Here is a 13381-nt window from a genome sequence, read left to right on the forward strand (position 1 = left end):
CATGTTGGTTATAAACATAATTTGATGAGGTGTTGATACGTGAGCAGTTTTTTTACCACTGACAAATTCTCCATGTTGAGTGAGTGAGTTGAGTTTTACACATTCCTCGGAAATATTCCAGCTATATGGCAGCGGTCTGTAAAAATCGAGTCTGGACCAGACAATCTAGTGATTGTCAGCATGAGCATCGGTCAGCACAATTTGGATACGACGACATGTGTCAACAAAACCAGCGAGTCTGACCACCAGATCCCTTTAGTAACATTTACGACAAGGATGGCTTCCTGAAGATCAATTTTAACGCGGATCATCATGGTCTCCAGGCTGAAAATTGTGACACAATTGTCAGTCGATAGTTTGTCGTAATCTGATTTCCAAAGTTGTATAATAAATCCATTCTACATCTTTTTATCACAACAGGCAATAAATAGACTCTGAACAAGTGACTTTATGACCATTTATATTATCAACAGACCACCACGATTCCGTTAATATCTCAACAAGTATTTCTTGTCTTCATATACGTCTGAAAACATAGGGTTACACACAACGAAGCTGCGAAGATCCCCATGTATTCTCGTAAATGTATGACATATAGATCAATGAAGTCATGTTCGTCATGGTCGCTTTTCTTTACAGCATCACACCTTGACGTCCAGATTGGAGGAAGTGTCGGCGCTGCTGTGTTCCTGTTTATCGTTGCTGCACTCCTGTGTGTCTACATGAGACGGAGACGAAGAGGACCGACCATGCAGAAATTGTAGAAAACGTAACTTAGCTGCTTTTCAGTTTATATTTGTTCTTGTTGAACTTCATCTTTGATAACCCTTAAAGGTCCGGGTTAGAATACTGGCTTTCAGTAAGTCATGCGCGTTGTAACAGACGACTATCGGGATCGGTTGGTCAGGCTCGCTGACTTGACTCACACCTGTAATCGGATCCCAGTTGCTCATGCAGTTGATCACTGGATTGTCTGGTCCAGACTCGATTATTTACAGACCGTCACCATATCACCGTAATAGTGCTGAGTGCGGCGTACCAATAAACGCACTCACTCACTCATTTTAGACACTGACGAAGACTTATTAGAACCAATTCGTTTTTTTAACATTTATGCAGAATGTACTGTAATGTCCTGTTTGATCCTCTCCTTTCTTATTGTACTGTTATGCGAATAGTAATCATGAGGCTACGAGAATACCTAAGATCATTATGGATCACCGGTGATTTTGAAAAGTGACGTGTTGCTTTGCTCCACAGTGTCCCTTGGTTCTTGAAGGATCCGCTGACTACACATCATTCATGGGTTATGATTATGTCCTTGTCTTGTCAGAATGCCATGATCATAGGCTTGGACGTTTATTACGATCTATTAACAATCACATGTTTTAAATATCCTAAAGATATTAACGGTGAATTACATTTTTCATTTCAGTGTGGTATTATCAGGGAGGCAATTTTAAACGATTGTGTTAATTTATGTCCAGATATGTTTTTAGGTAAACCTGACATCGGTATATTAGCTGCATACGACAATACTAATCTTTGTTATGTTTTAGCCCAAAATCTGCGCTATTAATCCCCAACAGAAGGGGAAAAAATTCCTTTGCTTATTATTTTTTTGATAATTTTATGTTTTCATAATGATTATTGTCTGTCGTAATTGTCTTTTGAATGGTCCTATGTATTATACTCCTTTGAATGTTTATAAATAACATATTTGTATTTACAGAAGTGATACGTAAGTGAACTGCCATTGATCTTCCTGTCTGCCTTCATTCGTGCACTGGAAAGAGACGTTAATCCGAACCAACTGATTCACTCTGGATACTGCTCAAAAGAAGGATATGCCAATCAGTCGGACGTCGACGTCATGATCATTGGACAATATGCAACAGTACCTTCGATGTGTAATACGTTCACAAATGGACCCTTTGTAAACGTACTACTGTGGCATGTTGTGGCATGTTGACACAAACTGAACATTAATGTAAGCAAGACTACACAATACATCATACCTCGCGTATTTTTGCTTATTTTTCTATAATACCGATTATGAAATCACACGATGTTTTGTTCACACTGGTATTAGAATAAAATTCACTTTTGACCCTATAGTTTCTTGGGGGTGCGCTAGTGTACCTCATTTTATTTTTCTTTCGGCTTGACGGGAACCTGTGAGCTCATCTCAAGTTCGATTCTGATTCTGTGTTTTATACGGCTTCATACCAGTAGTTGGGTACACTGGGGTTTTCTCCCACATGATGCCGATAATCCACCTCACACAGTAATGCCGTTTTCTGATTTATTTGGTATTTCGTAGCAGCAATTCTATATCTCGAATAATTGAGGTGTTTGATAAGATAGATGCGGTGTTCACTGGCTTCGGGCTCAGGGAACATAAACATACATAGAGGGTACATCAACCAATGTCCCCTTGTGTCCAAGGAACTACTAGTCTTCTACTTTTGAAGGCCGGGCGGGACAACTTAGAAATGGCCAGCGTGTCCTAACTTGACACACAGAGGGGAGCAAGCTACAAAGACATATTTTATATCTTTGGAAAGATCTCGAGAGATGAACACGAAAAGTTCATGTGCCAGTGTGTTCACGTGTTAATAAGCTCACAAATTGGCTCTGAAAATGCATTTCTGCAGAAAGTTCTGGAGAAATTTTTGTCCCTGCAGAAATTTCTGGGAGAAATCTTTTTCCTGCAGAAACTTCTGGCAGAAATGTTTTTTGCAGAAATTTCTGGCAGATTTTTTTTTATTTCACTACCAGAATTATCTTAATTTAACAAAATTAGAGAGTATAAGTAATGATACTGCTGCGTGAGTGGTAGTTTCATGTTTAGTCCAAGTAATAAACACTTAGCGTGATCAACTGATCTGATATTTTAATTTCGCTGCCAGAATTATCTTTGTTGAATAAGATTAAACACCATCGCTATATAATTTAATGTAGACTTTCTTTAAATGATGTCGTTTTCCCCTGTTTAAAGCCTATTAGTACCAGACAACCGAGTATTTTACAGTGTGAATTTGACCGTTTTTCATTATAGCTTTGAAAAGGCTTATGCATTATTCCCATCCTTTTCATTATAACACAGTTGTAACTTCTTAGTGGATTCACGTCGTGCAAGATTAATTTAACAGTATTGGGGTGCATTTTCTAATCCTAATAAGCCTACATTGTTTTTTGTATGCGAAATGGGTTGAAGGCGAATAGAGACGAAACCGGACATATACTATATACATACAATAATGACAATGTAAGACACGTGAGCCATAATTTGAATTCATCAACATGCCCGAAAAGACCAGCATACCTGATTAGATGATAAACAATACCTATGCGACAATGCATGAGTGTTCAAAGTGACAATACCCGCGAAAATGTAACTGCCTCGTTGAAACAATGATTTATGTCGAAGTGGCCACCGAGTATTCACGCCTGTTAATTGGTGGTTTATCAGGTTCGGTTCGGTTTTCCTTGAGTGGACACCGCGGTTAATAATTGCGCAAGCCAGAGATCGGCCACTCGGGGAATACACCGAAACAATGCCAGTTGGTGCTGCATGGACAATAGACGTTTTATAGAGTATATCCAGTACGTCTTGTCGGTTCAAGGTCACATGCAACACAAAAAACTTCTTTGCAGATTCTGATTCGGTTCGGTAACAAATTATCAAAAATGCAAATTGAAGTTATGAAGTTGAAAAATAACGCGATTAAAAAAACGCTTCCCCGGGGTTGTGGGGAAAAGTGGTTTCACCACCCATAGCACACGTGCAGTGATTAGCTTGAACCGGGAAGCCAACTCGTATAAACACAAATGATGAGTGCAAGATTATCGTTGCGGTCGAAATGAGTGAGTGAGTGAGTGAGTTTAGTTTTACGTCGCACTTTGCAATATTCCAGCTATATGGCGACGGTCTGTAAATAATCGAGTCTGGACCAGACAATCCAGTGATCAACAACATGAGCATCGATCTGCCCAACTGGAAACCGATGACATCTGTCAACCAAGTCAGCTAGTCTGACCACCCGATCCCGTCAGTCGCCTCTTACGACAAGCCTAGTCACCTTTTATGGCAAGCATGGGTTGCTGAAGGCCTATTCTACCCCGGGACCTTCACGGGTCCGGTCGAAATGGGAGAACAAGAGATGTTTCTTGTGGTTACAAGCATCCTGGTTCGGCAGTAATAACAATACACTGGTACAGTACCTGCATATTTGCAACCCATGTTATAAACAAAATGTGTAGTATTAGAAATGCTAATTTCATTGTTCAACCTGAAAACTGAAATGTTTTAAATCATGTATATGGAAACATAGAAAATATATTGATTGTGACAAGCAGTCTATGTCACAGACAAATCGCAATGTCTGTTTATTGTCACCTGTCACTCTGCTTGTCTGCTAATGACAATATGCAATACTCAACTTCAATCATTGACCAACAGGCTGGATGAATCATAATGATTGGAATATTTTAAAACTGTTTAACGCTGTATTTTGTACGAATCCACGTGTGACCAACATAATTCTTTGTATTCCTGTTTGAAAAACATGTAACTGATAATATGCCGACGGTACACTAGAACAGTGATATAAACTGTCATCAACACAGACACATTTATACAATTTAACATTTCAACCACTGGCCTTTGTTACGAAAACACGCCAATCAACTTATCTCACTAGCTTCTGTCATGATGGGACGATAATTCACTCACTAGGGTCTTGGTTAAGAAAAGGTAGGAATAACAAATATAAACGGGATATTGTACCAGATTAGTCATTCTTGAATGGGATTAACAGGTGTGAAAACTCGATGGCCACTTTTGCATAAATCATTGTTTCAACGAGGCAATTACATCTTCGCGGGTATTGACACTTTGAAAACTCATGCATTTGGTACGCTGGTCTTTTCGGTCATATTGATGAATTCAAATTATGGCTCACGTGTCTTACATTGTTATTATTGTATGTATGTAGTATATGTCCGGTTTCGTGTCTCTATTCGCCTTCAACCCATATCGCATACAAAAACTATGTAGGCTTTTGGGGATTAGAAAATGCACCCCAATACTGTTAAATTAATCTTGCACGACGTGAATCCACTAAGAAGTTACAACTGTGTTATAATGAAACGGATGGGAATAACGCATAAGCCTTTTAAATTGTAAAAGCAATAATGAAATCTTCTTCAACTAAGATAATTCTGGCAGCGAAATAAAAATATCAGATCAGTATTCATTACTTGGACTAAACATGAAACTACCACTCACGCAGCAGTATCATTACTTATACTCTCTAATTTTGTTAAATTAAGATAATTCTGGTAGTGAAATAAAAAAAAAACTGCCAGAAATATGTGCAGGAAAAAAATTTCCAGAACTTTCTGCAGAAATGCAGTTTAGAGCCAATTTGTGAGCTTATCAACACACTTGCACATGAACGTTTCGTGTTCATCTCTCGAGATCTTTCCAAAGATATAAAATATGTCTTTGTAGCTTGCTCCCCTCATGTGTGTCAAGTTAGGATTCGCTGGCCATTCCTAAGTTGTCCCGCCCGGCCTTTTTGTAAAACGTTGTTTTTTATCTCTTAAGATTTACTAGAGGACAATGATGTTAAAGGCATATTTAGATGCTTAGGACATCATAAGCGCCCTTTGAGCTACAAGAAAAGAGACCTTTCCAGTATTGAACTTTCGGGAAGGTGTAAGGGACAAGAACATTTTCACCCTTTATACCCAATGAAGGCCTTATGTTGACTACTGGTCATTACTGGATGAACCTTAGTGAGTTTAGTTTCACCAATATCAACATAGGCGGATCCAGGAATTTTCAAAGGGAGGTGGTGGGTTCAGGGGGTTGATGTATCCGTCAATGACAGAAATGATCTTCACTCTTTGCACAACCCTTGTTACAGACACACACACACATACTTACACACACACACACAGACACACAGAGACAGACACACACACATACACACATATACACACAGACGCAGACAATGACAGGCACAGACAGTAACAGGCACACATACTTAGACAGACACCAAGAGACAGACAGACAGACAGTGGAGGATTCCAGTACTCAACGTCTTCACTTGGGGCGCTGTGATGTGAGAGACACAATACAGGTTCCTAGAAACCAAATGTTGTCAACATTATACATGAACGTGTACACTCGCACATACATACATACATACATACATACATACATACGCACGCACGCACGCACGCACGCACGCACGCACGCACGCGCACACACACACACACATACATACATACATACATACATACATAACTATCGTCACATGACACATATCTGTAGTTATATCCTGAGACCACTTGATACGAGCTTATCAAGCAGGGTCAGAAACTCGGTGAAGTATTTCGCAATTGAATTGCAAGGTAAGTAGATTGTGACATTATATGTCATTTGTAGCTTAGTCATGGAAACGATGTCGTACTGTGTCATGATCAATGTCCTTTAGGTTACAGCTTAATGCAAGGTAGCATAAATCCCGTATTTATACAAATAAAGGCCAGTCGCATGAGTTGTCCCTGAAAGATGAAGGTTGATAACCTCAACATATGTGTGGTCTCCAGTATCTGCTGGGGGCTGTTGACGCTCGCTGTATCAGGTAGGAGCGGTTATTGTCCTCATCTAAGTGATTGATAGCGGATGTTTCACAGTCGATGAAATGGTGAACTATATAGTATGATTAAAACATTAAAAACTTTCATGCTCTGTTGATACAGCATGGTCGTTTCAATATTGGAAAGCCAATATAAAATTGAGAGTCATTACATTATTTAAACACTGCTTAAATTTCAAAACACAACTTTGAAACTCTTGATCAGTGAACAAGTATTTCTTGCTTTTATATTTTTGGCCACAAATCAGCCATCGACGATGCCCTTTGTCCGGTAGGTTAGTCACCATGATTGTAATACCTCACATACAGAGTTTGCAATCCTTCAGTTTGTCAGTTGAATATCAGGACCTGCAGGCTTTAAGGTCTATAGGCCCCGAATGAAATTTGTAGACCCATTTGTCAAACCAATAAAAAAACAAAACAGATTACACTCTATGCACAGTTATAGTCTGTTTCTACGAAATCAATTATCGAAGCCTATGGCGCCGAGAGACGTTTCTAAATTTGATTTGTTACTCTCTGGTGATGACATTCCTATGAGCAAAGTGGTGAAATACCAGGAAGTGAAACTATAAGTTATCGTAACATGGAGGATCATGGATGATTCCAGAACGTTAAGATAGCAAGAAATTATGTAGAAAGAAGCTAGTTGAAAAAAGGACATATAATTTGCTGGGGGTTGCAAGCGTCTACAATTATTTGAAACTGCCAGACCGTTGTAATAACAACCGGCGCTGGGCCTCCGGGCTTATTTCAGACGCTGCTCACACATAAAGGGGGTTTCATCTGGTTCTTCGTGTTAGTAATGCTTTACTTCGAAAAATTGTTCGAATAACTAATTTTTCGAAGACTGTGGCTGAAGTGGTGCCGTTGTTAAACCAAAGAGGGACAATTGTTGGGATGGGGACGGACATCGGATGATGGAGTTCTGATTAGTTAGGTTCAATACATGGAATACAGACTGTGGATATGTCACTATCATTCGAAAAGGACGTGTGCAGGATATCGACATGTTATAAATTTCACTTATTTAAACATTACTGCTTCCATATAAACATACCCGTGAAGGTCTGGGTTCAAACTGATCTTCATTAACCCACGTAAGAGGGGAATAACGAGCTCAGGTGGTCAGGTTCGCGGACTTGGTGGACACATGCCATTGTATCCCATTAGCGTTTATCGATTCTCATACTGTTGGTCACTGGATTGTCTGGCCCAGTATTGATAATTTACAGATCATATAGCTGGAATAAAGCGGAGTGCGGCGTAAAACTAAACTCTCTTAACGTATCTATAGAAACATAAACTTCCATTGTACTTAATTGGTATGGTATACCAAGTATTGAGTATCATTTATACACCTTTCCATTGTTTACAATATGATGAAACGCAAATTCACTTTCACCTTGTACTCAAACAGTCCATCAATTCATAGATGAATATGAATTAGTAATTTGTTGAAATGAATGGGTAAGTCGCCAAAGCAATAAATGGTTATTTCATGTTCATTTCACTGGCGGGTTAATTTTTACATTCATCATCTTTGACTTCTGCAGATGCGTGCAATGTGACAATAACGACGCACAGAAACTCTTCTGTACTCACTTCTCCAAACTACCCGTATAACTACCCGAGGTGAGGATTTTGTACATCTACATCTACACACCTTTCATAGGTTTGGTTTTTTTACATAACTCAACGAAAGAAGAATACAATATTCGGGTAATAATCGCACTAAAACCAATGGCAGAAGTGTTGCAAAGAGTGTCTCTTCTGTGCCGTTCGTGAACGTTGTTTTGATTTCCACATTAGCAATAAGATACTTCAGAGCGACAACACTGACAGAGTGTATACATCATACATTTACATGTACATATCTCTCATAGGTTAAGTCTTTCTTGCTTATATCTGAAAGAAAATAATACAGTAACCACATTAAAACATATGACTGAAGTGTTGCAAACTCTGTCTCCTCACTGATGTTTTAGAACATCTTGGTTTCAACATCAGCAATATCACACTCTAGAGGGACAATATTATATTACTTGCAATTGATACTCCCTAACGTTTGTCTGTCAGACCTGTTCCCATAGACTGCCTTGTTGTGAAAGGCAATCTAACGAATGGCCAGTCTCGGCGACTTAAATGAGAGCATGTGAAAGAGTTACCTGACCAAGACTCGACTGGGTACAGGTCATCGTTGTAGAATATTGCAATTTAAAGGCAGACAATATTCACATCACGAGAGACAAACATGAAAGTTTGGGTTTTTTAAATATTCGCATGTCTTTCATTGCAGCAATGTGGATTGTTGGTGGAGGGTAGTTGCAAGCCACAAGGACAGCAATGTTGTTGTTGCGGTCGTATACCAGTTTATAGAGAATTCCGTTAATTGCACGCATGACAGTCTTTCCATTTATGACGGTAAGATATTGATGGACATGCTTGCGATGGTTGTCCCTAAAGAAGTGTCATCACGTTCATCGACCATTTCATAATGACTGACCCTCAGACTGAGGCATTCTCTTAAACTGACAATAACTTTCGCTGTATTAATAGCTGTTAACGCAGTTAGGCAAAGTCCGAATGCAGGTGGTAGATATATTTTCTCTTGAACCACGAGCACAGTTAAAGAACAAGTAAGCCTAGCAACATGACTCGGATTCGGACTAACGATAACAGACTTCTGGCATGCATGGGTACAGCAAACCACAACAGTTTAGAAGAATTGGCCATGATAGCACCCGATTTCAGTATTTACATAAACAGTACTCGATAAGTCACATTGGTAGAGATTGTGCAGGTCTATTTCAAAATGAATATCGTTAAAATGGCTAAGACACCAAAATACATCAAACAAACTCCCCAATCTCTCTTTGGTCATTCTTTTAAATGTTTTGCTTAGATTATGTGCATTTTATTTCAGGATCAACCTCCACATCCCCTCTACTCGGCAGACTTTGCTGGAGCAATGAAATTACTTATTTGAGTTCGGGAAACTCTGTCTTTATCCAATTTAGGACGGATGGTCAAAATGAACACAGGGGATTTAAGCTGGAACTTGCAGAGTCAACAGGTGCGTCCTCCCTACCATTCCCACTGGCGCAACTCATAAAGATATACCCCGCTCAAACAATGCTTAAAGCGGCGTAAAACTATATTCTATCAGGCATAAAGATATGGAAACATAACTGGCGTGTTGATGCTGAAACCGTATATCATGTAATACTTATATCATTAGTTCATTCATTAGGATTTATGTGTTGGGTGTCTCGTGCATTAACACTGGTGCATATTTCAGGATGTGGAGGAAAGCTGACAGCTACTTCGAACTTAACGGACTTAGTTTCGCCAGGATATCCCTATAAAGTTACAAGGTAAGGGTAAAAATAGAAGTAAACTCTCAAACTGGATCAGATCAAATACGAATGCATTGCCAAAGTTTATAATGCATTGACAAAATTAGTTACTAGTTGTCAAGAAGAGGAAGATCACCATCTTTTGATTGATGAAGGTCTACACCGAAAAGTCTCATCAAGAACATTAAAGACGTTGTCTGTCCATGAAAGTGTACTTCTTTATCATGCAAGCTTCTACATGAAAATAAGAAAGTTTACCAACTGTCAGACGTGTGTTTACTTTGACTTGTTCTCAACATCCAACAGGAATATGAACTGTAGCTGGACAATCACCACTGGTTCAGACGTAGACATGGTGCAAGTGGAGTTTGTCAGACTGTATATATCTCACATCTCAAACTGTGCCAGTTCAATCACAGTCTACAACGACAACACAACAAAGTGTGAGTGCATTACTTGTTCATTGTTTCACCAGCTCCCATCAGGTTCCTCAGAACCATTTCACAAGCTAATGACCCTAACCCGCATGTTTCATATTGTCAGAACGTTTTGTCAAAGGACTGTTCGTTCAGAGTTGGTGCGCTGGGGTAACATAGTGGTCAACGTATTCGCCCATCACACCTAAAGTCCGGGTTTGATTCCCCAGTCATGGACAAGGTGTGAAACCTATTTATGATGTCCCCCGCCGTGACGTTGCTGGAATATTGCTGACAGCGGCCTAAAATTAAACTCACTCACTCCCTAAGATTATTTCACTTATTTCATTCCCGCACATTTTATGGAAAACATTCCGAAATTGAACAAACGTTTCACATAAAACAGAAAAGTAAGCATACGTGTAATACAGGGCTATGATTTATCGTGTGTTTATTGCAGCAAAGGCGGTCCTTGGCGTACTCTGTAATCAATCACCGACACCTGTATTTCTGAGCTCCAAGAACATTATGCGTATTGATTTTAAAACAAGTGGGCTTAATGCTCGTCAAGGATTCACCATGCGGTATAAAGGTGTCAAAGGTTAGTCGCTTTTTGCAGTCGTAAACATACACCGCCTGAATGTTGGTGTTTTTTAAATCAAATTTTTTTCACTTTACATACACAGAGGCTGAACAGAGTCTCAAGTTCTAAAGAAGTCCCAATTTGCCTCAAAGCACTACAGATGTTGTAATGAACCATGGGGCTACAGTTGAAATAAAATTAAATGAACCATTAACTTGAAGTGTTGCTAGCTCTATACAACCTCACTGGAAAGGAAATGCAACCTCAGATATCGTAGTATCCATGCAAGTTTTCATTTTGTAGAATATTCGCGTGTTCCTCATTTTCATAATACTGATCATCACAATACTCACCTGAAGCTGTCACTATGATATTATAATATGAATGAACATGTATATACATTTCTCCCCACTAACTTCGGAGAACCAACTGCAAACTTCATGCAGATGAACTGCACGAGTATCATTCCTAAAATTGCCGAAAAGCCCTCTCACACATCATGCACGTTTTGGTGTAATATCCGTTAAGGATTTGCCAGTTTTCATCATCACTCATCACAATAATCTTTTCAACATCAGGAATTTGTTTTACAAAACATCAGTTCCTGTACTAACGGTAACTTTAAACAGTATGACATATTTTATTTTCCAAAACCTAAGTCAGCACAGGTGACTGAAGTGATTGGCAACATTAACCCCAATGAGTGTAAACTTTTGATGAGTAGCATATGATCCTTTCCAGATTGTAAGGTGACGTTGCAGGCTGACGCATACCCGCTGTATTTTGTTTCACCCGGATATCCAGACTCATATGCCAAGTAGGTTCCATCAATATCCAATAGCCGCATTCATTTTAATGTTTATCCAAGAATTCTTATTACTGTATTTGTCAAGTTCTAAGAAGTTTAATCTCACAACGTTCTTTCCACAATCAAATCCTCACTGCTAATGATAACATTTGCTTTGTGTGCCTACAGAGATTTCCATTGTACATGTGACATAATGTGTCTGGGTATTACGTGATTGCTTTCACTAAACTATATACATTAATATGACAAAATACTTCAGTAAATAAAATGTGCAGTATTACCCGCTGGCCAAATGATTGGATGACTCTTGTTCTGTTCCTGGTGGTTTACTATTTCAGCAACTTGGTTTGCGTGTGGCGAATCATTTCGCGTTATCAGTATATCAACCTTAGGGTGATGACATCCAACGTTGAGGGGAAGTCTCCACAATGTGGTAACGATGCAGTTAGGGTCTTCTCGGGTATGTGTATGAATACACATGACTTTCTTGAACAATTTTTCAGCGTTTAGCATGCTTGCACAACCATTTAAATGTTTCAGTCGAGTCGGCTAATACATGACTTACAGTGTATTCGTTAAGTCAGCCTGAATCTGAACGTCACAAACAGTATGTTGCCTTTTCTAAATATATACAACAATAAGTTTTCTGTACGTGTACATGCATAGTATTGACAAAAGTAACAACACGATACCACAAACTGTGACATCACAGAATCTCAGCTAACTCTTTCCTTTGGTGTGTATTTCAAAAGTGATTACCCTTTACTTTACAGACAGAATTACAGTGGTTGATGAGCTGGGAACCTTTTGTGGCAATGCCACTCCAGCTTACACCTCCAACAACTGGGGTATGGTCGTTGAATTCAGAACAAATGGGAATATTGCGGGCAAGGGATTCCGAATCCAATATCAGAGCAGTGGTCCCTATAGACAGTGTAAGTGTGGTTTCATCAACCTAAATTAGAAGCTACAAAGCTGACACAAATGCACCTCTGAGCTTCGAGTCCCGTAGTTATTCTGCTCAGCAATCAATCAAAGTGGTTTTGTACTTGCAAGCCTATTCTGTTTTGATAAATTGTGTTTGCATCTACAATGTTACGAGGCAGTCAGATGAACATGGTTCATTGGTCATCGTCCTAATCACTGGATTGCCTCGACTATATAAAGACCGCTGGCGCATGGCACGATTGCTGGGTGCAGCATCAGGCAAAACAAGAAATCAAAGATGTTCTTGAAACAATTATGCTAGTTGGCAAGTAACAGTTAGAGCATGACATGCCTGCCGACTGCTGGTTCGTGGGCATTGTTTTTCATCATTATGTTAAATTTCCTTTCACTCTATTAAAACTTGTTTCTGCAGAAAATCGAGTCTAAAGATTCTTAAGTGTTGGCGTTTTGAATGCCTGAAAGGTTGCCACACTAACGAATGTATATTACGTATACGTTCAACTATGTAAACTATGTAAACTCGCCGGGAAACGTGAATCTCCAACGCAACATTGTTCTTACAGTGCAACCTTGCAGTAGAACACCGTCAAGAA

The 13381-nt window shown here is 39.2% G+C and overlaps 1 protein-coding gene across 1 annotated transcript in view; it reads left to right on the forward strand.

Annotated features, from left to right (window-relative positions):
• LOC137278845 (cubilin-like) overlaps positions 1–13381 on the forward strand; it is a 50430-nt gene that overhangs the window by 22358 nt on the left and 14691 nt on the right. The window contains exons 23-24 of the mRNA XM_067811352.1: positions 9601–9750; positions 12614–12775. Of these exons, the coding sequence (XP_067667453.1) occupies positions 9601–9750; positions 12614–12775 (312 nt within the window). The remainder of the gene's footprint in view (positions 1–9600; positions 9751–12613; positions 12776–13381) is intronic.

Source organism: Haliotis asinina, chromosome 3, assembly GCF_037392515.1.
Source record: "Haliotis asinina isolate JCU_RB_2024 chromosome 3, JCU_Hal_asi_v2, whole genome shotgun sequence".
Lineage (NCBI taxonomy): Eukaryota > Metazoa > Mollusca > Gastropoda > Lepetellida > Haliotidae > Haliotis > Haliotis asinina.